Below are 24944 nucleotides of genomic sequence, written 5' to 3'. Positions count from 1 at the left end.
GCACAGCAGAAAGCAATTGATTCCAAGTGGAGGATGTTTAATTTCTCTATCTTATGAGAGATACTTACTTATTCATGTGCATTTTGACAACCACTTGTGACAGTCTCATTAGAAGTGTTAGAACAGCTTCAGCCGCACTTCGTCCCCGCTTACATTTCTGTTTTGATACAGAAAATGTCACTGATGTATTTTGCAGGGGTACAGAATTCAGAGAAGGCCAACTCATAGTGAAACTCCTGCGCAGCACTTCCGTGCTGAGGCAGTAAAGGAGAATTGTTGTACAGGGAAGCTTCCGATTAAGTAGAAAATGGAGCTGGTTTGCCCTTTGAAATAACAGCTGCCATATACATGGTAAAATATGGCAGCTGTTAAAGCATCAACCTGCTATTTTGGCTGGTTTCAGGCTTTTTCAGTTAGAAAGTACTCATAGCTTTTGCTCTGAAGTCTCTGGTGAGGTGCCGTGCATTAAAGATACTTGTAAAAAGACCGTGCCATGCTAATAAACCCTACTCTGCTGGTCCATGTGGCTTCTCATCTAAGCATTTGTTTACGCGACAGCAAGTTAAGTTGTGTACTATAGATACTGGTGTAGCTAAGGAGAAGTAATATTTCAGTGTTATTTTTCCCAGAGAAGAAATAGCTATAATGGATACATTTTAACCAATGAACTGTTTTGTTTCTGTGGTGGTTTACTGTAATTTAGAGGTAAATATTCAAAATTATACTTGTTAATATTTTATATAAGTATAAAATGATTTAAAAAACTAAAGAAAACAAAACCTTGGGCTTTGGGTCTTTCTGTTTTGTTTGGCGGGGTTGCTCTTCTTAATTACTAGTGCTGTTCCCAGGCACAGACTGCTCTTATTCAGGTGATACTTGGCAGCTCTGGCTCACCTTGCCCTGTCTACTCCTGAAGTGGCTTTAGAGAATTAAATTCTGCATGCTGCAGAACAGGGCTCTGACTTAAAGGTCTTAAATCTGGAGCTGAAAAGAAACATCTTTTTTGTTTGGTTAACTGTTTTCTTCCTCTCTCCACTGAGTCTTTTTTTAGTTTCTAAGGGTGGAAGGCTTTTTTGCCCTGCTTTGGCTTTAAGGGAGAGAAAAGATTTAATATTTAGCAGTAGACTAAAAGTATTTTCAGTCACTTAGTATCCAGTGTTAAAAAGGAAAAAGCTCGTGTAGTCACACGTTTCAGTACACGTCCTTTTTATGAATTCCTATTTTAGTAAGTCAGCACAAGTTAACAGAATCAAAAGGCAAACGCATATCTATAAATGGTGTAACATGCACCACACTTACAATTGTTTGTTGCCTCCCATAGCCACGCATGCAATCTATTGTATTTGTCTCTAGTTTCTAAGGTATCTGTGCTGCACTTGCCCCAAAAGACAGGAAAATATTTTAAACACAGGAACTGCCATGTAGAGAGGAAATGTATTTAGGTAAAGACTCTTCATGAGCCAAGTAGAGCTGCCCAAGCTGGTGTCAGACAGGTTATCCCATGTATTGTGCAGTGGGTTCTCAGGACTGCAGAATGGGAGCAATGACCCTTCCCAAGTCCTCTGGCTGTGCATGATATGGAGACCAGCATGGTATGGAGACTAGATTTGTGCAGTCAGATGCTAGAATTGTAAATCTACCTATGTCTGGTGTTCTGATTCTTTACAAAGCATGCACTTTGGTTACTATTAGCTGAATCTTAGAATACAGCGTGGTTATTATTAGTGTGTTAAATTAGAAGTATGATTAATTTCAGCTATGAACAAAAAACTTTCACAGGAGCATAAGGGAAGTGAATAAAGATGTCAGGGACGTTACTTTGTTGTTAGAGAATACTAATAATGCTGGAGTACTTCTGAAACCTACTAGCAGAAAACAGCAGGAGAAATAATGGGGAAAGCAGTCTTCTCAAGGCACTGGCGTGATAAATAAGAGGTTGGTTTGCTATTGTCTCAAGTGGGCATCAAACAGCAGAGTTCATATAAAAACAGCAAAATCTTATTATTGGGTTTTTACTATTTTGGGGTAACTTTCCATTGGATTTTTGTGTCTGATATTAACTGTACTAGATTTAAAAACTGCTATTCAATAGCATGAGCGTGACTAAAATTAATTGTCATCCCAGAAGGCTGCAGTTTAATCAAGAAGCAGGGAATACATGGTTGGACAAAACTGTAAGAAACAGATCGAATGGGTTACTCAGAATTAAAACCAGAAGGAAAAAATCAGTTCCTTCTGGATTAAAGTAGTCTACCGAAATTAAAATGTGCTCTTGTAGCAGATTCTGTATGTGGCAAGAAGCTTCGTGAAGGATGTTCTCATGTCATCTTTGCCACTGAGCTGTAGTAGTGCAGTGATTACTTGAATTCCTGACTGAAGACTTCGAACATGTCTTCAGCTGCCTATTTACTGAGGAATAATACCTGCTCACCTGTGGCCTCCAAGAATATCAAAGAAAAGTTGGGCAAAACACACGAACTGCATAGCTTAAAAACCGGCAGGAATAAAAGAACAGGCTTGAAACTTGGTGAGAATCCTGCTGCTTTCTGTAATGTTGTCATCCCGAAACTGAAGCTGTTATTCCTGAATACTGAGAAATGTGTCAGAGGGAGGGAGTTCTGCCTGTTTTCTCAGACACCGAAAGCAAAACAGAAAAAAACACACACACGCACAGGATTTGTTGACTTTATTCTTTTTTACATATCTCTGTTAGAATGTTTTAAAATGATTTAAAAGAAGATAACGGCTGATCAGATCCTTCAGAGTTAAATGGAGAAGCCACAAACTATCAGTTCCAGTGAGCTTGCATATTTGGTGTATTTGGAAGAAGAGCTTCATGGCTTGGTTTTTCTTTATTATTAGTCCACAGTGTTTTTGGCAAGATGGTAGCAGCCTTAATATCTTCTTCAGTTCATCTGCAGTGGTTTCAGATCTACCTTCAGCGCACAGAATGAAGTTGCAGAGATGTGGTACATATATGGCACACCTCCCTTCTGTTGCCCTTCTTACAGGACCATGGCAAGGGCAGTGACTTAAACCACCAAAGCAAGAACTGCTAGAGGACACCTGTGAGAGCTCTCTTCCTCCCTCTTTCCATTTGAATCAGAAGACAGATGTTGGTGTTTACACCAGACTTGTGAACTACTATGACAAAAAACATCGTTATGTAGCCAGGGAGTAACCATTTTAAAACAACTGAAAAAAGGAGTTGGGGAGATGTTAAAGATCACAGAACATGTTTATTTTTCACAAGAACTGTGCTTCATGATAATGAATTCAAACTCAAGAGTCCCAACAGGATCTGACCAAGGATCCATGATAAGGGTTATGCTTAAAAAAATGAATGGAAGTGCTTACATCTGAAATCTGATGTTCAAGACCTTGTAGAGCAGGGGAGCTCTGGCTAGTGAAGCCCCTTCATCATTTAAAGACTAGCTGTAGTAAAATGCCTGGGTGAATGGCAAGTGTTGAGTATATTTTTGTGCCTTACAGACTCTCAATCTGCCCAGTTGGATGCAAGTAGGTGCTTATAGCTGACCATGTGCCCAGAATTCTGGGACAGAACCGAGTGTCCTCAGCAAATGTTGATCTGGATTATAGTCTTAATAATACTTCAGGAAGCCTATGTCAGTTCGTCGTATTTCTTTTCCCCTTTACATTTAAAAAAAAATAAAAAAATAAAAAAAAAAAAAAAAAATTAAAAAATAAGAGTTTCTTGATCCAGTCCCCACTATCAGGGGCAAATATAAATGATTAGCATCAACATAATTTCTGTGTGTGTGTGTGTGTGTGTGTATGTTTGTGGGGTGGATTGAGTAAGGAGTAGAGTCTCTGTTAAAAATAATTAATTATTTTTTGCATTAAACAAGTCTTTTCGATTAGTTTTTACACAAATTTGCCTGTTTCTCTATTTAACATCACAAGACTTTCTTAGCCTTTGCTACTTCACAAAGGTTGTGGGCCTGACTGTCACTTGCATTATTGTCTTTGTACCACTTCAGCAATGGAAAGCAGCTTTTAAAAGGGGGCTTTAATTAAGTTGCAGTGTAAGCAAAAGGTATAGTATAAAATAAAGACTTTAATATCTATCCAAAACCAAGACTTTAATATCTGTTCAGCTTCAATTATTTATGTGGATTGGACCAATACTAAAGATACATGCAGAACTGTAGAGATAAATACTACAGACTCCAGTTATGGATCTGAATTTTGAGCAGAGCTCATCATTTTCTGAAGACAAAACCTCTGAGACTGGGAGCTTCGTGAAAATCAGGTGGCAGTGATCACCTGAAGCTGATGCTGTGTAAGGGGTTAAAGCTGGAAGCTTTACTGACAAAGCAGAAGAAACAGTGTGATGGTGCAAGCAGACCTATGTGAGGTGACAGTGTTACTGAGAGTGGGACAGTGGGCATCTTCTGTTGTTTCTTGACAGCACTCTCCCTTCCATTTTCCCTTTCAGGTGAACGCCCCTTCCACTGCAACCAATGTGGAGCTTCTTTTACCCAGAAAGGGAACCTGCTGAGGCACATCAAGTTGCACTCTGGGGAGAAGCCGTTCAAATGTCCCTTCTGCAACTATGCCTGCCGACGGAGGGACGCCCTCACAGGACACCTCAGGACCCACTCTGGTGAGTCTGCTGAGTCTTTTTTTCCCTCTTGCTGGTTCCTTTCTCACTCACTACTGCTAGAGCGAAGCATGTTGTGAAAATACCTGATGGCTCCAGGGCTGCACCATCCTCTTCAGATAGCACAGCTCTGAGCTTTGGAAAAGCCTTGATGTGAATCAGAAAAGTTGTGGTTCAGCCACACCTCTCCTTTTGTGTAACTGAGCTTCTCTGCTGATGCTATCACATTTCCCTTTGAATGCCTCCTTGGGTGTATCCAGACTCTGCTGGCAGATTGCTCTGACACTCTAGGCCCCAAAGTGACTGTGAAATTCCAAAGATCAGAAAAATACATTTGTGCTTTTGGAAGCCCGATTTGCAGTTCATACCAATTTCTTAATCTATTAAGTGCCGTATGCTGGTAGAGCTCTTATTTGCTAATCTTTCAAGATCCTCCTGATTGCATTTTTGATTCAGTTATTTCTCCTGTGGAGTTCTAATTCCTAAAGGTGTGGGAGAGATTGGGCTTTCCCTGCTTGCTTGATGCAGGGTTTTTTTTTTAATAGATTTTAAAGAAATAACAGTCACATAAGTATATGTTAGTAGTCATGTTGATAGCCCTGATGATCAGGATCAGAGTGTTGCTAAGCTCTGTATGCTACACCAAAGGGCTGCGTTCTGCACACTTCACTCGTTTGTGTAGATCTCTGGAGTAAGATCTTAACTTGCCGTGATTTTTATCCTCTAGGATGTTCAACTTTTATGTCCAGACCATTTGTAGGAGACTGTTTTTCATTGTTGAATGAGCAGAGATAATTGGACTGGTTAGAAGTGACAGGATTACAGATGAACTTTTTTAAGGTGTTAACAAACGTGTGACTACTGAAACATGGTGGTAGAAGTGCGGCTGCAGACAGAAACTCTGCATGTGAAAATGTCATCACGGAGCCTTCTGACTATTTATACACATTTATTCTAAGAGTCAGCCTCACTTCAGTGGAATTCTCTGTTTTATGAGCATTAGGGTACTGAGTTTCTATTACAGTTCCAAGAATCAGAAAGGATAAGCTATTAAATTTCTCCAGGTACACAGGAGGCTGCACTGTTGCAAAAGTATTTCGGACAGAAAGCATGAGCATGGGTGCGAGCATGGGACTAGGCTGGAAGAGTATTGCCTGAGAGATGTCAGCTGAGAGGATCTGATCTGAAAGTCAGAAGGGAAAGTTGTCTGTGAAACAGTGACTTGTGATTTTCACACATCTGACCATAACAGTATTTTCAACTTGAAATTTATTAAGAAAGAGAACTGAGTGGAGATATCCAAAGTTTAATTAAGAAAGGAATCGTGACATAAAAGAACTCACATGGCAAAACATTAATATTGTGGTTGAAGATTGTCATAATATGAGTGTAGATTTTTATTACTTAGATACAGCTACTGAGAGCAATTATTCATTCTTCCTGTGCAAAAAGTACATGGCTCGTGTTTCTGCTTTTTGCATGAAGATGAAGCACAATTAAAGCTTGGGACAAGTAGCTGGGTTGGTTTTAAGACCACAGTTTGAACCTTGTTCATGGAGAAGATGGATAGACATTCCCAAGTTGTTTCCTATCAGCGTACTATGCAGGCACATTTATGATTTAATAAACTGCACATCAGAACCTTGCAGGTAGGCCTTGAAGACTACAGCAAAACTGTAAACTTCATCAAGTCTGTACATTTTATGTTATTCCTGACCAGAAAAAAAACAAACAGGATATCAGGTAGATGAATTACAGACAGAAAAGACTGAGAACAAGTTTGAAGTGTGAGACTTCAGTGTAGTTTTAGTCTGGTACATTTATGTCTAAACTGAGGTGAACCTGAATGTGTTTTGATATTTATAAAAAGAAAGCTCTTTAGATCAGTTCCTGAGTTAATATAGCTCAGAATCACATCTCCTAAGCAAGGCAAGTAATGTTATTTGGCACTAGCTGAGAATCTGGCGCATGATTTCACAAATGCAAGACGAAATTCACTTTTTTTATGTTACATATCTGTCTCCTCTTTAAACAAGAGTGCTATTAATTAAAAAAAAAATGTTTTAAGCTAAATGGGAGGCAATATATGCAAGAAGGAAAGGAATGGAAGACATCTCATATTGTTTTTTTGCTCTGAGCTGGCTTGATCTGTGATTTTGAAAGCACTTTGTGTCACTACTTAATCAGTTCCACCTCCTCAGCACTGCTGCCAGTTAGTTCATTTTTTCCTGTTCCTAGTGCAGGGTTTTCATACAGTAGGACAGGAAAGGTGAAAAAGCAAGGAACTGTTAACATAAATTAGCAGAAGCACCTCAGAGCAGTTTGAAATGAAACTATTAGCTTAAAAAAAGAAAGATTATTGTGCTGGTTGTTCTTGTTTGTTGGTTTTTGGTGTTGTTTGGGTTTTTTTGTTTGTTCGTTTTTTGCTTTGGTAGGATTATTTGGTTTGTGCTGTTCAATATTATTTCTTTTTCTTTTCAAGTGTTTCTGAGTATCTTGGTCTTCTGCAGAATTGTCTCTTATTATGTGTTTCTGGGATGACTGGTTAGCAAAGTATTACTTCACATCAGTAGTACTTACTGCTGTTTGACCTTAAATAATTAAGGACTTACCTTGCAGTTATTTGCTCCTGCAGTTATTTACCTTTTACTGACATACGCAGTTCTGATGAACTTTGTGTCTATATTTTCCTCCCACACGCGGCTTCTTTGGTTTCAGCAATATAATGATGCCTTCAGGACAACAGTAGGATAATGCCTGGGGAGAGATTCCTGCAGAGAATTGCACTAAGAGCTGGCTTGAGCCTGATGATTCTTACAGAAGTTTCAGATACTGTTTCCAGGATTAGCTCTGAGGTTCCTCAATGGAGGTGATACTGGACAGGTGCCCAAGCAGGCTTTTGGGACATAAGTTTAAGGACAGGCTATAGGGGGCTGGAGCAACAGTTGGTAGCCCCTTCCTGCAGGTTGTGACAGGAGGCATTGGATTTACCTTATCTAACGTTTGCTGTTTTAAAGAGGAAGACATCCAGATAAAGCCAGGCCCCGATGGAAGTCACAGAGCACCTGCTGCGTCACCTTGATACATGCTCGTATCCTCTGTCATCTCTAGAAATGCACAACTAAACTAAATGTTCTCTGTACTTGGAAAGATCTGGCATAGAACCTGATGCCCCTTTGTACTGGAAAGCCAGGCTTTGCGGAGAGGGTGTGTAAAATTACCAGTTATGTTTTGAGGTGAGTTCCTTGTGTCTAAAAGAGCCAAGTCAACTTTCTCTACTTAACACTATTTTAAGCAGAAACACTTGGATATGAAAAAAGCCAAGGCTGCACTGATAAGCAGTCTAGAAAACCCCCTAGAAAACAATAGTGCATTAGTAGGGCCTGGGTAGAAAGCAGTAAATGAGGGACAGGATCACTTGCTAAGGAGGAAACGAAAAGCAGAGTTAGGTTCTCATTTAGTGGGAATCATCCATCCATCCTGTACACTAAGCAAGGGGTGGCCCTGTGGGACACCTGTTGTGTGATTTGTGTAATTAAAAGACTGTCTGGTCATGCATACACATAGGCAGGCCAAATGAAGCCTTCTCAGGCATCCTTAACTCTATGACTTCACTGCTTTCCTGTCTTTGTCTTGGCAACCTCAATCACATTCCCTTACTGTAGGAGTATGTATGTGCTATTCATATATGACAGCAGCTTTACTGTTTATTTCTTCCTAAGAACTGGGTAGTCACATCATTATTTTTTCCTGTCACAAAAGCTTTTCCTCACAGTGCATTTTAATATTTGCTTCCAAGCCACTTCTTTCCTTTCTAGAAAATTATTCTTCCCTTTTCTGCTTTTTACAAATATTTGTTTCTTCTTCCCTCTCTTCTTTCTTTATTGCTGCTGCATTTCGTTACTACCCAGCTCTTTAATAGCACCGAACTAATGGTATCATATTATTTGCAAAAGAAAAGCAGTGAAGCATTTGTTTTGAAAAGGAAAGGCTTAGGCAAAAACTCCCGAAAGCACACTCTCAGCAAAGTATGTACAGTGCACAAGATATGTCTCATTAATGTACGTGGAAAGGAAATTTAGTAGCTCTTTTTACATCTCTGGCTTTGCAACTCTTCTGTAAGGGCTTTTTTCTCTGCTCCTTATGTTGCCATACAAAGCATCCTACAAGCGAGCCCCAAGAGGTGTCCTACTAGCCTGCAATTAAGTGGTTCTTGTCAACAGAGCCTTTTCTTAGGGAAATAGAGCAGTGATGTTTGTGCATGTGACTGCTGAGAGGCAGAAGGGACCCAGTTCTTAATTCTGACAAAATGCCCATCCCAGTGCATGTCTGGGAGGGTCATCTCAGTCATCTCACCTGTGAGTGCCTCAGTCCAGCTGAAAAATTGGATGAACTGGCACACAGCTGAAAAACACAGCGCTGTGCATGAAGCACTGCCTGTCAAAAGCCACTGAGAATTATTGAGAGAGTGGCAAAGATGATGATTAAGAATAACGACGAGTCTATGTTGTAAATTGCTTTTTTCATCTCAGAGAGACTCGTACCACTTTTAACAACTCCACTCTCAAAAGACTTGGCTGAAGTCAATGCCTACTCTGTAACCATGCTTTTAATGATGAGAACATCATAATTAGAAGAGTCTTGGGACCTGAAGGTCTCATTACACCCAAAGCTGGCCTGCCTCAAGTATATCATGAATGAGGGGAAAAGAATTTAGATGTGAGCAAGTAGGACACTATCTGAAAAATGAAGAAAGTATGTGAAGGGGAGGAGACAATATTTTGCACGCAAATCCTCATTCTGCAAATAGGTTAGCAAATGGCATCTTCCCTCAGCTGTGATGAGCCTGTGGGCATTTCAGAGCTCTCTTTCATCAGGCAGAGCTGCTCTTTGTCTCAGTTTTTCTTACACTGATTTAGTTGAATTCAATGGAATTAATCACTTCCCCAACTCGTTTGATTTTCCTATCAGATCCCAGCTTCTAACCTGCTGTTAGCACGTGCACAGTACCAAAGCAGCTCTGCTTTCTCATCAGTGCTTTCAGTACCTTTCCCTCTGTGTTGTAGTCTCTAAAATCCCAAGTATTCCACTTTCCATATTGTTTGAATGTGCAACATTGGAAGTTAAGCAGATCAAAATATATACAAGGGCAGGGCTTTGCTGTGTATGGCCTTTTATCTCCAAGCTTAATCCTATGCAGAGCCAACTTGTATCCATGCTTCGCTAAGCCTGGACCTGATCCTTGAAACGCTGGAGTCACTTTCACCTCCAGAGCCCTACTGTGTCAAGTGTAAGCTACATGAAATGATCATCTTTCACATGCTCAGAATTATCTTGGCTTAGTGTGACCAAGCTTCTGCAGTGCACATTATCAATGAGAAACCCTCTTTGATTTAAAGATGCTGTAAGATTATGATCTTTCCAGAAAAAGTATACTTGGTCTTTGTGTTCAGGGGGAACTTGTGAAAAGATAAGTTTCCACCCAAAGCAAGAAGCATTTGCTTTTTGCTTGTCGGACCTTTAAAAGTCTTGAAGATTCCCTCTTATCTGCAGCAGTTATGAATCAGTCTTTGACTGTTCAACCCAAAAGATCTGTTTCTTATAGATAAGACAGAGAAATAGGAGAAGTGGTACTGGCGAGTACGGGTAAATGTGCTGTGTACCAGCCTCATGAATCTCTCTTAGCAATGGGTACCAGTTTTTCTCAGTCTGTTTTTTTCCTTCCTCACTAGGGTGTGCAATTGAGATGATGGGAACAGGCGTTGTACGGCTCCCTGCTTCTTCAGTATGTAAGCAGGAGTGCCGTGTTCCTTTAAGTGCTTTGGGGCTGCTTTGTGAGTTGCCTGATTAGAGAAAGGCTCACTCCATCTGCTAGCAATGAGTGATACCAGTCCAGAGGAATACTGTTGCTTTGTGTGTCAGTCCTCAGCAAGATTAGTTGATACTCAGAGTTATTGTCTGAGACAAGTCTTGTGCCTCCTGCTATAACCTGGTGGAGCATAGCCTTGTTAGGTCTCCACCAGCAGCAGGACTGCCGACCAGGCCTCTCTTATCAGCAAAGAAATGCTGATCTCTGGAGAGAGAGGTTGCAGTGTCTCCTCCTCTCCCTGATCAACCTAGTTTCCTTTTCTTAGTGAGCCAGCGTAGCAGTCTCAGTGTTTGGTGTCAGGTCTCTGGATCCATGGCAAGAAAGAGTTTTGTGTTAAGGCAGGGAGGTCTTGCATCCCAAAATGGGGAAGGAAATGGAATAGTAGTGCCCCTAGTGCTACAAATTCACCATGAAGAAAAGTTTCTTAGGGCAGATTTCCATACTGCACTGCAGTAAATTATTCACAAGGAGAGAACAGGGTGTCCTTTGCCCTTTTCTTCAGACTTCCTGGATCTTCTCTCACTGCTCTCAGACAGCACCATAGTACTCAGGGGTGTCAAGGTCCTTATTCAGACATCTTCAGTATGGTGTAAGATTCACCTGGAGTCATCTCTCATTAATATTGACTTCTTCCTTCATACTTTGTATGTAGTGCCAGCACTAAGATGTGTGTGTTTGGTACAGGGCTGCTGAAGCCCAGATTTGTGCCTGTTTTCTGTCTGCTCTCCATGTTAGCAGCTCATGTCCTTCTGATAAGACAGGCCAGCCTGACTAAGTGCTCTTCTGTGCTCTGGAGAGAAAATGGACCCTTTTCCACTGTGAGTTTGTGCCAATCATCTTGTTTTGCAGAAGCAAATGCAATGGTGACTTTTTCTTTCCTTTGGGCTTTTGTTGTGCCACAGTGCTGCATGTGGGCTTTCGCTAGCATCAAAAAAAGCAGATGAATATGATAGCAGCAGTCTTAAGCAGCATGCCTAACCTGTTCTTTAAACATCCAGAGAAGCTGTTTGTATTGCTTCCCTAGGGAGATGATTCCACTTCCCATCTGCTTTTTACAACTGACTCTCATCCTGATACTTAACCTAAACTACCATTTCTTTTGCTGCAAATTATTGCTTTTCCTAACACCATCTTCTGAGTCTGAATAATTCCTGTACTCGGTTTACACCGTGACAGCATTTATAGTCTGCAGTCATCTGTCCAGTGTTGATTCCGTTCTAGACTGTTTTTATCTTCCCATCCACTCATCTTTTTTTGATTGCTAATTTTGAATTTCGACTACTCTTCTGTGAGGGATCTAAACTGTGAAATGACCGTACTTTATGGAAACAAACTAGTAGAGATGCAGTCCCCTTAACCTCATCTCTGCCTCAGTTGCCTATCGGTGAAACAAAAATAAGACCACTTATCAACCTTGTTGTGATGGAGAGAGCGCAGGATGCACAGATTATTGCAAGGTACAGGCATATTGCTGCAATGAAGGGCATGTCAGTACCTAGCAGAGTATTCCACTGCTGCTGGTGACCCTGCCGCATAGCTTTGTGTATTATCTCCCCAGTTTTACGTATCCTTTGTTCAGCGATGAAATGAGATAATTACAAAGTGGAAGGAATAATAACTTTATATCGTTACCATAACCACTGAGGTATTATACCCTGATACCTGTGTGATTATCTTAGACACAATAGCGAGGTGATTGTTAATAATACTAAAGGACTTACTACTTAGCCTGCAATTTTTGCATCTTGTTTCCTTTATGAATACTATCTGTTTCATCAGCCCAAAGCCTGTGTGAAGTGGGTATGTGTTGTTGCCTTGCTTTTCAGTGAAGGGAAAATGAAATAGGAAAAAGCCCTAGGAGACTCAATTTGCAAACTCAGGTAGCTAACTACCAAGGTACCTTAATTTAAGTTATTTGTCTTTATGCACCACAGATACGATGGACAACCTGTCAGGTGAAAGTCTAATAGCTTAGATGTTTAAAGGTATATGGCCCATTTGTTCCTTTAAAAGTCAACCTGCAGATGCCTCTTTTGGCCTTATTTTCCTTGTAGGCAGCGATTATTACACAAATCCACTAGTTGTATGCTCAGGTTGGCACGTGGATGTACAAATCAGGAATCATGGGGCAGCTGTAAACACAGGCATTGCACAGGCAGCCTTCAGTCTTTGGATGTCTCTTGGCATAACTGTTATCTTGAGGGGCGCAGTGCAGTGAACTGGGAGTCCTCCTGTTCCACAGGCAGACTTGTGATGTAGCTACAGCTGTTTTTGCAGAGCAGAGGTCCGAGATGTGACAGCTCTCTTGTGCACTTGAGGTGGAAATGCAGTTCTGACTCTACAGAGCCACATCTCCACAAAACCAAGACCACTTCATGCACATACTTTGCTTGAGCAGCAAATACCTGCCCTAAGGAAGAAAAAATTGTTGTTTTTTTTTCTTTCCCTTGAGAAAATTATTTTTGAGGGCAAAAAGTGTTTGCATGTTGCCTGTGAGGAAAGGAAGTGCAGCGTTTGGAACCAGCCTTTGTCTGTTGTTGGAGGAGCCCGTGACACCTTTCAGCGTAAGAAAGTTAAAGCTTGGAATCAAACGTGGGTTTGAGGCCGTCTTTCATTGCTATCTTTGTGTTGCTTTACAGGGCTAGTAAAATGGAGAGTTGCCATTGACGTTTTTGGTGGCATATGAGTGCTTCAAGGGGTAAGGGAGGTAGTTTTGCTGTCTGGAAAGAAAGCCGAGAGTTAGAGGTGGTGGGCTGGGGGTAGGTGTGTAAACTGGCTGACACCACGCCATAGCAGAGCTGGAGAAAACCACAGGTGATCTGTTCTCCTGAGCTCTCAGCAACCTGTAATTATGAATTGGCTTACAGCTACATATTGATGGATATCACTCGAGAAGGAAAATAAGAATGTCGAGACTTTTTTTATAGTGAACCGTTACTGAACTCTGTATGACTCTCCTCCTATTTATAACCCTGTATGAAGTTCAAGGAAACCTGTCCTGGAGGTTTCCCATGAGAGGGAACTGTGTTTTTACCTGACTAAAGCTCTCTGGATATTTTCCCATTTTTTATTTGATCTAAGTGTGAACTTTCTCCACCCTCTGCCCCTCCTTCCTTTCTGGAGTAGTTAGCGAGGCCGATTACAAGGAGGATTACACAAGAGATGCCAGTTGCACACAAGTTTTGCGTAACTGTGCTGTTTTGATTTCAGACAGGGTGCCCCAAGTTCCCTCTTTGCTTTGCAACAGAGAGATGAGATCTCTATCTTCATTCCTGAAGCTGGAGAAATGCAGCTGAGGCCCTGCTTATTGAAACGTTGACAAAGAGCACCTGGCTGGGGCACTCCCCTGTCCCACAGTTATCTGTGTGCTGCACAGCACTGCCCTTTGGGAAAGCCTGTGCCTTAACCTTGCTCCTTTTGTTCACGTTAAGTATACAAGAGTGTGTGAGCAGTTTGTAGGGCTGTGTTGGTCAGCGGGAGCTTTGGGGTCAGGCAGCCGAGATGTTGCTGTCTTGAGGCTCAGGGTAGAGGGTGGAGGACTGTGCTCCTTCCATTCCCTTTGGGGGAGTTCAGGCCAGCCTGAATGCCTTCATGCACCCTGGAAAAGGCTGAGGGCCAAGCCTGTGGTGAGGATCCTGATGAGGGAATTAAGGCAAGCTCAGTTCCTAGTGCTGATTTTGGGCTCAGTTCACGTTGGTTCTTACCTTCAAAAGCACTGAGGTCTGCTTGATTTCAGTGAGAATTATGGGCTGTGTGTGCCTTTTGACAGTATGGGCCTTAGCCTGTCTATGTTGCAGTTCTTAGTGCTGGAAAATAGCTATTTTCTTGCTCCTAGCTCTTCTCGGTTAGCAGTGGAAGCCTGGAAAAGCACAGTCTTTCCCCCCACACAGCCAAGCAGGACCTGGGCTGTTCTGATATGCATGGGACAGAGCAGTTCTTATAGACAGGCAGAGCCCTTTAAGGGCTTGGAGCTATTCCTAGTAAATAAATCACACATAAAGGATGCAGTGGTGAGAAACTGATGATGAAATTTTTATATAGAAAAGCGACACGGGCCATAGACTCTCTCTCACTTGGATACCCTTCAGCTGCATGCGCTTTGCTGGTCTCCTTGGAGACAGTGGCTTGTCTAAGAGCAGCTAGCTTTGGCCAGGAAAGGCTGACACTTGTGCTTTGTGGGCTGGAGCTGTGCTGCTGGGTTTTCAGCCGCCGTAGAGGCATGATTCAATAACAGCAGCTCTGTACAAGATTATTGAGTGAGTATCTTTCTCTTGTACCTCTCTGCGGACACCAATCGAAAACCTGAAGCAAAAGACAGCTTTGAAAATCATCGAGGAGAGTCCAGCAACCTCCGTCCCTTGGCAATCGTAAACGTTTGTGAAATTCTCCCTCCTTTTTCCTTCTTCCTAAGAGCTGAGTCAGCTGGGCTGGCATGTCTGGAACTCAGTGGCACTGCGAGCCGGCAGGCTGCCAGCTGCATTACACACCGCATCCACAGGAACACGTCACTCCCCCCCCTCCCGCTCTCTTTTTTTTCCCCTTTGCAATCTCCACGCTCTCCCTTTTATTTTTCCTTGTTGATCCGTGTAGGTGAGTCAGAGAAACCTGCTCATCCACAACCTGTTCCTTCTTGCCAAATCCTGGAGCAGCACTCCTAGCTTGTATTAGGTGTCAGGTATAGGTTATGAAAACTAAACCTGATATAAGCAGTGTGCTGGATGCAGAGCACATGCTGTAAATGAAAATTAAATGCACGGTAAATGTGCCACTTAAAATGTGTTCCTAATAGAGTGATGTCTTTTGTAGGAGGCACATTATTCTGTGATTCATATGTAATATTAGTTTTCTTCCTATAAAACATCGGGATGGAGCAGGGAAATGATTTAAGGCATAAGTAAAAGCACATTTAAGGAGAGACATCTCAACACCAGTGGATTTTGAAACAACAGGAAAGCAGATTTCCAGTAGGAAAATAGCTTGTACGCAAATGTGTTTTTGAACTGTGCTTTTGATAGCAATTGTAGTTGTACCAATCTGAAGACGCTGCATTCATGTTGGCAGAATTGATTAGTGTCTAACTCCAGGAATTAAAAAAAAGAATACATCATGAGTCTGAATACTCTGGGTTATAAATGCTAACAGATGAGGACAGTGAAAGGTGATAAATTGGCCTTTCTGTTCACCTAAAGACGTTTTTTCTTCTAACCAAGGAAGGGAGAAAACATGTAAGCTAATATTTCCCTTTGGTCATCTGACTCCAGGAGATGGAAGCTGAAGGAAGTCTTGGTAGCACTGCTTGCTAAGGGGAGAAGTGCATGTGCTTCTAGCACTGTAGGATCTGATCCATAGCTGTGTTACTGGAGAACAGCATGAAAGGGTGGATTGTTGGCATGCTTTGGAACTGAGCGGCTTCATTCCAACAAAAAATAGATCATCCACTAGAAAATGTGCTTTGCTTGACTTCTACATGCTAAAGTAAAATGTCCACAGCAGCTGTATTGTGAAAAATGTATCCGTTATATTTCTGTCATTAGTCTTCTGGAAACAGTGAGTTTGGCTCAAGGGCTCACAAGGAGCCAAATTCAAGAGACTGCAAGTACAGTGCTGGTTCAGAAGCACAAAATCAGTGTTAATCGGTGTAAATTCCAGGCTGAATTAGAGCTGGCTGGTAAATGATCACAAGGATACGATTGCACTGTTGGTAAAAAGGTGGGAAAGGACTGTTTTGCATCAAGTAACACAGAACTCAGAGAGAGAGAGGCAGTGTTTTCTGCTTAAGTTCAAGCCCAAACAAAATGACAAGGAAGCTTTGCTGCCCCCACCACATTCTGCAAAGGATGAACCAATTTATTTCTTTATTTGTTCTTCTCCCAGGTACTGTGAATTAAGAACTGTTTTACACCCTTTTGCTTCAGACTTCTCATCAAAATCACCAGTTTGAATAGTAGAGTGAAGGGCTTCAATGTGATTTTTTTTTTTCTCTCATCAAGGAATGCAGTTAAATGTACTCCTAAACTCTCTGCTTTTACAGGAAACCTTTTAAATGTATTTCTGGGTGTTTAGAGAGCTGTGTCTTGTGTTTTCCAGCTTTTCTCTCTTTCAGCCCAAGTAGATGCTTTTCTTTCCTCTGTTTTTTTTGTTTGTTTTTTTTTAACTTACTTTTGGTTTAATTTCACACCCATATTTAATTTCCTTTCATTTTGTCTGCCTTTCTTTTAGCCAGGATACACTTTCTGAAACTATCCAGAGCTTGTATTGCAAAACTAATCTCACCAATAAAAGAAACACCCTCACTCACCAATAAAAGAAAATCCCAAATCATTGCTCCCTCCTTCCCCCTCCCCTCATTGTTTCAACTGACCAAACCTAAAAATGCTCAAAGGAACTGCAAGTGCTCTGGCAATGTCATTATTTGTTTTCTGTTCTACAAGAAAATCTAGGGAAGATATTGAGACTAACAGGAATTGCTGGATTTTACTACCTGAAAGAGATTAATGTAACCTCAGTGTCAGACAGAGATACTTGATCTGTATGGGCTTGCACTAGAATAGAAGCCGTCCAAAAGCCTGGGTTCATTTCTCAAAGCTGATCCCTTTGTCTTCTACAGTTTTAATGTTAGTATTTGTTTTGCTGAGAATTGTTCTCAAAACCTTATCCTGATTCTTTCTTCCCTGCTATAAATACTGTGTCTTGGAATATGGAACAGTAAATACCAACAAGTGGCAGCATGATTCCAGAACTTTGGTGGTGCAAGGCACGGTGGGACAGGAGGCATCTATCCAGCTCTTGTGGTGGTGGATTCCTTTGCTTGAATGAAGCTGCAGTGAGTGCCATGTGCTGACAAGAGCAGTGAGCTAGGGGAGCCTATTCAGCAGTAGGCAGCAAGCTAGGCTCAGTGCTGACTGCTTATTTCCTTGTCTCACCCTTATTTCAAGCTCTTCTGTAATCCAGTGGTAACATCTATGTCAGGCATGTTGGCAGAGAACAATGTATGTGAGAGGTGTCAGTCCTCATTTGACATCCGTGCAAGAGATGACAAAACCCATGCTTGGACAGCAGGTATTTACGAGACTAACACAGTGGCACAGACCATGTTTTTTCTTGGGCAGTAGGGAAAGTATGAGTAGAAATTTTCATGTCCCAAAGGAGCCCATTAGTTTTGCTGCCTGACCTGTTTTTGGAAGCAAGGTTTGCTTCATTGCTGGCCTTGATCAAAATAAGTGAAAACTCCCAGCTCCAGTGGTTGGGAAAAGCTCAGGAACTGTCAACATTATTTCTTCCTTCTTGCTATTATCTTTATGACAGCTTGCTGCTAATAGTCTGCTTCCAAAACTGTTTATGGCATTGACAAGAAAAGAGAAAATTTACTTAAGTAAGGGGAATTGGAGCTCATTCATCAAATCTCCTAATAGCAGACACAAAACAGGAAAGAGGTCAGGTGCAAAAAGAAATAGGCTTTTCCCATGCAGCAGTGTACACACAGAACTCATTGCTATGGGATGAAAAGGAACGATGTAGAGCTAAGGGCTTGTTTGGTGCTTTTGTGCAGGAAAAATAAAACTACTTTGTGTTATAGTGAAAGTTAAATGTCAGGCATTCCCTTCCCCTTTATTTAGATAGTATAAAATAACTGGTAACACTACGTTTGGCACTGCATGCTTGAATTCAAAGGTTCTGTTGACTTTATAATGAAATGCTAAAGGGCTCCTGCAAGATATGCAAAGGGACCGCACTTGGAATAACTGAACTGTAAGCAGCTGATGTAAACTGGCTTCAGGGAATTACTTCCATTTACCCTGCCTGTGAATCTGGCCCAATGTCTGTGCTTGTTTTACCCAAAGGGGAAAAAAAGCAAGAAAGAAAAAAAACAAACAAAAGCTTCTCAAGGGAGTGTTTGTCCAGCAGCATTCCTGCTGTGAGCTGAGGTATCCACACCCTGTGCTGGGCTGTGAGCTGCTCCTCTCCCCCCCAGAGCCCGCCGCTGCCTGGTATTACTCCCACTGAAGTGTGGGTTCCCTCCTGTTCTTACTTAGCTCTGTCACTGAGCAGGCAGGGAAGAGCAGAAGAACAACACAGCCACCTTAACGTGTTCTTGTTCCTCTTTGCTGTGCTCTTGGAGCAGGTTTAAACTGAATAGGGTATTTTGGAAGGTTTGTTACATAAACCGATGAATGCTCCACGTATCAAGTCGACTTTAATATCATGTTAAAGGTCTGAAGTGGAGTGGAAAGTACAGAGCTAGTAAAGGCAGTTAAGATTTAACCTCCATCCTGCTTCCACCCAGTTCCAGGTATAGAGATGGCACTGCAGGAGGAGATTCCTGTCCAGAGCAGACCACTGGACTACAGCAGTGAGCTCCTGTATATGTCGCAGGACCTCTTACCCTCTACAAGTGAGTTGCAGTAAGCTGAGTTGCCTTTAAGCAATTTTAAAGCAGGCAAAGTGATAAAAACACCCAGTTATTTGTAGTCTTCCTCCTGGTTTTTGTTGGTTTATCTCACCATCACGGCACTGTTTAAACGCGTGTTTCTTTTTAATAGTGTTTAACCATTTCAGAGTCCTTGTAAAATTTTTGAGACGCCCCTGCTAAGTGCCAGGGGTGCGTGGAAGGACTGGGACACGTTGGTATGGCACGAGGACACTGGGCTCACAGCACAAGTGCAGAACATCTGTGCTGAGACCTTCAAACGAAAGGGAGATCTGAGAGCTCTGTTGCCATTAATACCAACTGAAGTGAGTGTCAGCTCCTTTCTGCTGGCTTCGAAGCTCTTATTTTGAAGGTAAGAGAGTGAAGTCAAGAGAAATATGTGATGAGAGCTTCTGTCTGTTGCAATACATGTTTTATGGGACATGAATTCAGAGCAGGTAACCAGGGATTTTGTCCTTTTCAGAAATAAGTACAATGTTGGTGTCTTTTACCTGCATTTTATTCAATTTACTACTTCATTAATTAGCATGGATTCACTTAGAAAAATAGATTTTTTTATTTTTTTTTTTCCATTTTCATGCATTGTTCCACACAGATGTAGCATCCAAACCTGCATAGGTACCTGTTTGTTATCTGTGCTCCAAAGAAAGAAATCGGCATGCAGACTTCTTGCTTCTCTATTCTTAATTTATTTAATGAGTGCCGAGAGACTGAGACAGGATGGTTTGGTCTGCATGGTAAGGGAGATTTCAATAATCGTATGATTGTGCCAATGAGACAGGAGTTTGTTTGTTTGTTAAGCCTCATGGCACAAAAACTACTGCCTACTTATTTATAACCCTTGTGGCAGATTGGAACATTGTTTTATCTGTAAAACTGTGCGGATCAGTTAATAAATAAACACAATCTGATGAATCAGATTAAATAGCAGAGCCAATAACTGCTGGAAGCTGTGAGATAAATCACAGTGAGCTACTAAAGGAATAAAAGGCTGCAGGCAGTACCTGAAGGTGCAAATAAGGATCCCAGTTTTGTAGCTGTTGTACTCTTGATTTACACTGCACTCTGGCCTGTGTGCATTATATACAAAGGTGTAGTCACTTGGATGTTTGGACTGATGAATATATTTGCTTGTCCTAACTGTGTGCACGCATGCATTTGTTGCGTGGATGAAGTCCTTGGAGCTTATATATCATCTATTTAACACCACTTGCCACAGAATGAAGGGCTGAGTGTCGGGAGCACAGCGCTGCTCTGCTAGCTGCTTGTTGTACGACACCATAAACAACTGGCAGTTAGATGCAGGTGTTAACCAGCTGTTTTGTGCTCTGGAGGTATGTATTGGAAAGACAGGAGTGCCTAGAAAACAAAGGGTATGTAGGTGTAATGTTTTGCTGTTGTTTTACTGCGTGCTGATGTACTATAAGCATATAGTGGTGTTTTGCTACTAGCTGGGTAGGGCTGCTCTAAGAGTACAGGGTAGCTGTTGACAGAAATAACTTTCCATTGACTGCTTCTGTGCAAAAAGGGCAGAAGGCATTTCATTTGCTGGGAGGTTTGCAATATCGTGAACAGCTGTACACATACTGATAGGCAATTGATTATCTCTACTAAGAGGCAGTGGGCTCTGAGGTCGTAATGTGAGTCAAGTGAACTATCCCTATTGTTGTCCTGCTGTATTTTGAGTCCACCGAGGATTTTAAAGAGCCCAGAAACATCTGGAAGCACAGACCTATCTGGCTGGTCTCTCCTCTCCTGCATGACCTGGTGAACCTATCTGTTCCCACGACCTCATAAACTCTAGTATTCGGCCTAAAAGATGAGAAAAGAGACATCAGAAGCCCGTGAGGTCCACAGTGATCCCTGCATCTCTGTCAGAGGTCAATTGTTAAGAAGAAAACCAGCACCTTCCTCTTTCTAAAAGTAAGAGAAAGCAAAACATATAGTTCGAACTCCTCCAGCTGTTGGAGGTGGCAAAGAGCTGGAAGAAAGAACTCCTGCAATGTTACCGTAATCAAGTTATTATGTTTTGTCCTCCCTCCCTTTCTCTCCCTCTCAGGCAATAGGAGGAGGCTTCCTTTCAGTGAATCTGCAGCTTATTAGCGAGCAGGCGTTTTATTTTAGAGCTGTGTTAAAAGTCCAGTGGTAGAGCAGAGTACTTCTGTATTAATCTGCCACTTCAGTGCAGAAATATTGGCACGTACCCCAGGTATTGCTGCTCCTGTCAGAACTGACAAGCATTAAAAGATTACAGCAAAGTTATCATATTATGAATATAGAATGGGTTATTTCTGAAAATCAGGCTGCTTTAAGGTGTCATTAGTTGAACACTCAAAGGTGGAGGTACTCAAGGCTGTCTGTCACAAGTTGGCGTGTTAGTGTGTTCTGCAGACTTATGTTAGTTGTTTACATCTTGTGACCTCTGCATGCAGGTTGGCTTGGACAATATTGGATTAGCTGTGGGACTTGTTATTTCTGAACTCGAGTGTGTACTGATTATTTTGTGTCTATATGTAATCTCCTGGGCAAAAAAAAAAAATAATTAAATATTAAAAATTAAAAAGAAAAATCAAAGAGCCCTCATGAATTTCAATGAACACATTTACAGTCATTAAGCACAGCAACGAGATGCAGCATCAGAGTGGGAGGCAGTTTCCTTTGTAAAGCTACGTGCTGCTCAGAGCCAGCATGGGATTAGGTCTCAGTTTTTCTTTTAATTAATTTGTTCAAAAGTCTATTATTTATGTAAATATTTTGTGTGAGATGCTTTTGGGATAGGCAGCTTTGGGACACATGCGAGGTGTTCTGGTACATTACAGTTGTGAACTGGATGGACCATGCTTCATCAACGCATCTCTACTTACCCAGTTCTTTTGCCAGCATCTAAGCACTAAACCAGCCCTCCTTTTGTCTTCCATGGCAGTAAAAGAAATGGACAAATCCCAGGGTCATTCTGCATTTCTCTGGGCTGATCATGGAACTGCCTAGAAGGATACCGTGCCTGCAAGCGGCCTAATATGCCACCAACATTTTTCTCTTATTTGATTTTCTTATTCCCACTTGAACCTCTACTCTATGCCATCCTAAATATCTCCTTCTGCTCTTTAATGTTCACTCCCATATCTAATAAAATCACTGTATTAAGTCCTTAATTTCTCAATAGAGATATGGACCATATTTTTCTATGTCTACCTACTTGTGCGAACTCCACCAAATTAGCCTCTGTGTCTCTCACAAAGTGCCTGAATTCATTTACATGCTGCGAAGAAGGGAATTATTACCTTAATCGTATGTATGAATAATTGAAGCATGGGAAATCAGTGTAACTTGCCTGCAGTCACAAAATTTGTAGCGTGTCTAAAAATTGAACTCTAGGCTCCCTAGTCCCAACCTAGAGCCTTAATCATATTTCCTACTTCGGTGTTAAAATTGATGTTGCCACGTTAAGCCCAGTTCAAGGCTCCTTTGTGGTAGGTACTTTATTATCTGCAGAGCATCTCCCATCCTGGGCAGCTTCCAGTCTGATAGAAAGCTCAGCGTAAAGGCATTATGACATTTTAATACTCCTTGCATTGGGAGGACCCAAGCAATGCAGCTGTAGTAATGCATTTTCCTCTATGAGCTGCGCTGTTAATGACTGAGCTGGACAGATGGACGGGGAGGAATCCTTCTCCATGCTGTTGTGGAGAAGAGTGTGATACCCCAAACAGTGATATGCGGGAGTAGTTAATTCTGCCTGCTGAAACCAGGGAATATTTACCATTGATGTTAATGGAGGCAGGGTTTTCTCTCGATGAAGTGCATCACTGCTCTTACCCTGTTCTGTAGGCCTTTCTCATGCTGTGTGCTTATGGCAAGGTATTACCTGGATGCCTTGTGATTTCCCTTTGACTTACTTTATATTCTGCTTTGCACTCCCATCTCTTTTGAGAACAAAATGCTGTGTGAATGCCTTACAGGCTCTTTCTCTTTCACTGACCTTCTTTTATGACTTAAAAGCAGTTTCCCTAGGCCCAAGTCTGCTTTCTGTCTTGAATATTGACCCGAGTGTTACACCATCTCATTGTTGCTGCTTGCAAACTTCTCAGCTATCAAAGTTCACCCACAAGGACTCCAATATTCCTCACTCCTGAGCACTTTGCCTCTGTCTCCTCCTCCTTTTTCCACACCTCCCTGCACGCAAACGTTTTCGTTTCACAAGCAAACTGGGTTTCTCTGTGAATTTCAGCGAGCGGTTTACCTGTTTCATGGTAAAAATCTACTTCAAATTGAAATGTCTTTTTTCTGTGTAACTGTCATAATATTTTCCATTTGAGGCTGAGACTCCACTGTGGGTTTTCTGTGCCACATTGTCATCTGTATGAATCTGAGCTTAAATGTGTGGAAACTCTGACATATAAGTAAGAAAAATAAGGTGTGCTTTTTGTATTCAAGTCAGCTTTTTCATAGATATGGCCGCTGGGTTTTACCCGGTGCCCTGGTCTTTCCCAGTTCAACGACAAATTGAAGATTTCTCAAGATTTTGGGCTTGTTTGCATTCATTGTATTGTGTCACTTCTACGAGAATGAGTGATGGTAATTTTCTATCTAAAGGCAATACAGGAATAATTACCCCAAACCAGGGGCTTCCAAACCACCTTTCCTGGGTGCCACTGCCATTGGTACAGTGACTTGGAGCGCTGAACACCATGTTTGTTGACAAGATCCATGGTCAGGAGCTGGGGGAAATCAGGTTCAAGCCGAGCCAAGCACTGGATGGCTCCATAAAGAACTCATTGAAAGAGCAGTCTTTTGGTGTGGGCTTGAGAAGGTTTTTGGTGGTTATAGTGCAGTTGAATTCTGCAAAGACAGGACCTGTGCCCTGGAGCACAGCTGTGTGTTCTGGAGGCAACTTTTGACTCTTAACTTTTATTTACTATACCTTCACTGACAAGGGCTGAAATGTTTCTTGGAAGCTACATGGTTTAATCTGGTGGTTTGTTATGTGGAACAAAATACGCTGTTAAGAAGCTCGCTGAAACTGAGACACCTTTACATCTTTATATTGTGCAGCACAAAAAATGGAAAAATGTCCACCTGCTGGCAATGTTCATATCCACAGACATGTATTTTTTGTCGTGACTTTGATAAGAGCAAAAAGGGAAATTTGTGACGAATTCAATGTCTTGACATTTGTCACAACAGCAAGGTTCCTAAAATCCAGACTGTAGCTGCTTCCCCTGCTAGCTGCGTTCATCACCAGCTAGATTATGAGCATTGCTGGTGAAATGAACTACTGCTGCTGGAACCTGTTCCCATTGGGGACTGACTTGATCGAGGGCACAACCCGAGTTGCAGTCGATTTGTGTAATTTTATAGAATAAATCAGTTTTTCCCTGTGTCATGTCTAGGCTGTGATGTAATTACATCTGTTGAGAAAGGATAGTCAGGGGACTGACTTTGCAAATGAACCCAAGGGAGTTACATTCAAGTCTGCTGAACTGGAATACACAAACTTCACTCTTGCCTGTTGTGTTTGAGCAGCTTCCAGTTGTGTATTAGACAATGTGGCTAACATTTGTCACCTGTTGTTTATACTCCTGTCTTCTCCCTGGAGGAAGGAGTTCATGAGTGTTTTTTTCCTTGGGGAGTTACATTCCTCAAATCCCATACTGCATGTACAAATCTTGCCATTGCCATTAGCTTTTATCATCTCTCATGAACCTTGAAATTTGATGAGATTTGGGTAGATGTATGTCCTGCATATCAATGGGAAAGCTCAGCCTCGCTATCTAGGAATAGTTTGTGAAACAGTTATGATGCAAGTAGCAGCAATTTGAAGAGGTGTAATACCAGCTTTTTTTTTTTTCTTTTCTTTAATTGTTGACTTGATTTTTTTTTTTCCTGTAAGCTTGTAAGAAAATATGTTTATCTGTGCAAAATGATGATATGTTTAATTAATAGCATCTATCTCTTGAGTAGCTGAAGGCAATCACACATTTCCTTTGCATCTTATGGTTCACCTAATAGTTTGAAAACACGGC

General features: G+C 41.6%; 1 protein-coding gene across 16 annotated transcripts in view; it reads left to right on the top strand.

Moving 5' to 3' along the window:
- Positions 1-24944, top strand: part of IKZF2 (IKAROS family zinc finger 2) — a 109727-nt gene that overhangs the window by 62113 nt on the left and 22670 nt on the right. For 14 of the 16 annotated variants that reach the window (XM_032445739.1, XM_015867969.2, XM_015867965.2 and 11 more), the window contains one exon: positions 4460-4627. In XM_032445739.1, the coding sequence (XP_032301630.1) occupies positions 4460-4627 (168 nt within the window). Of the gene's footprint in view, positions 1-4459; positions 4628-18777; positions 18886-24944 lie in introns of all 16 variants that reach the window. The other 2 variants (XM_032445742.1, XM_032445740.1) reach the window with 1 other exon arrangement.

The sequence above is a fragment of the Coturnix japonica genome, chromosome 7, assembly GCF_001577835.2.
Source record: "Coturnix japonica isolate 7356 chromosome 7, Coturnix japonica 2.1, whole genome shotgun sequence".
Classification (NCBI taxonomy): domain Eukaryota; kingdom Metazoa; phylum Chordata; class Aves; order Galliformes; family Phasianidae; genus Coturnix; species Coturnix japonica.
This window is presented reverse-complemented; position numbering and strand designations above follow the sequence as displayed.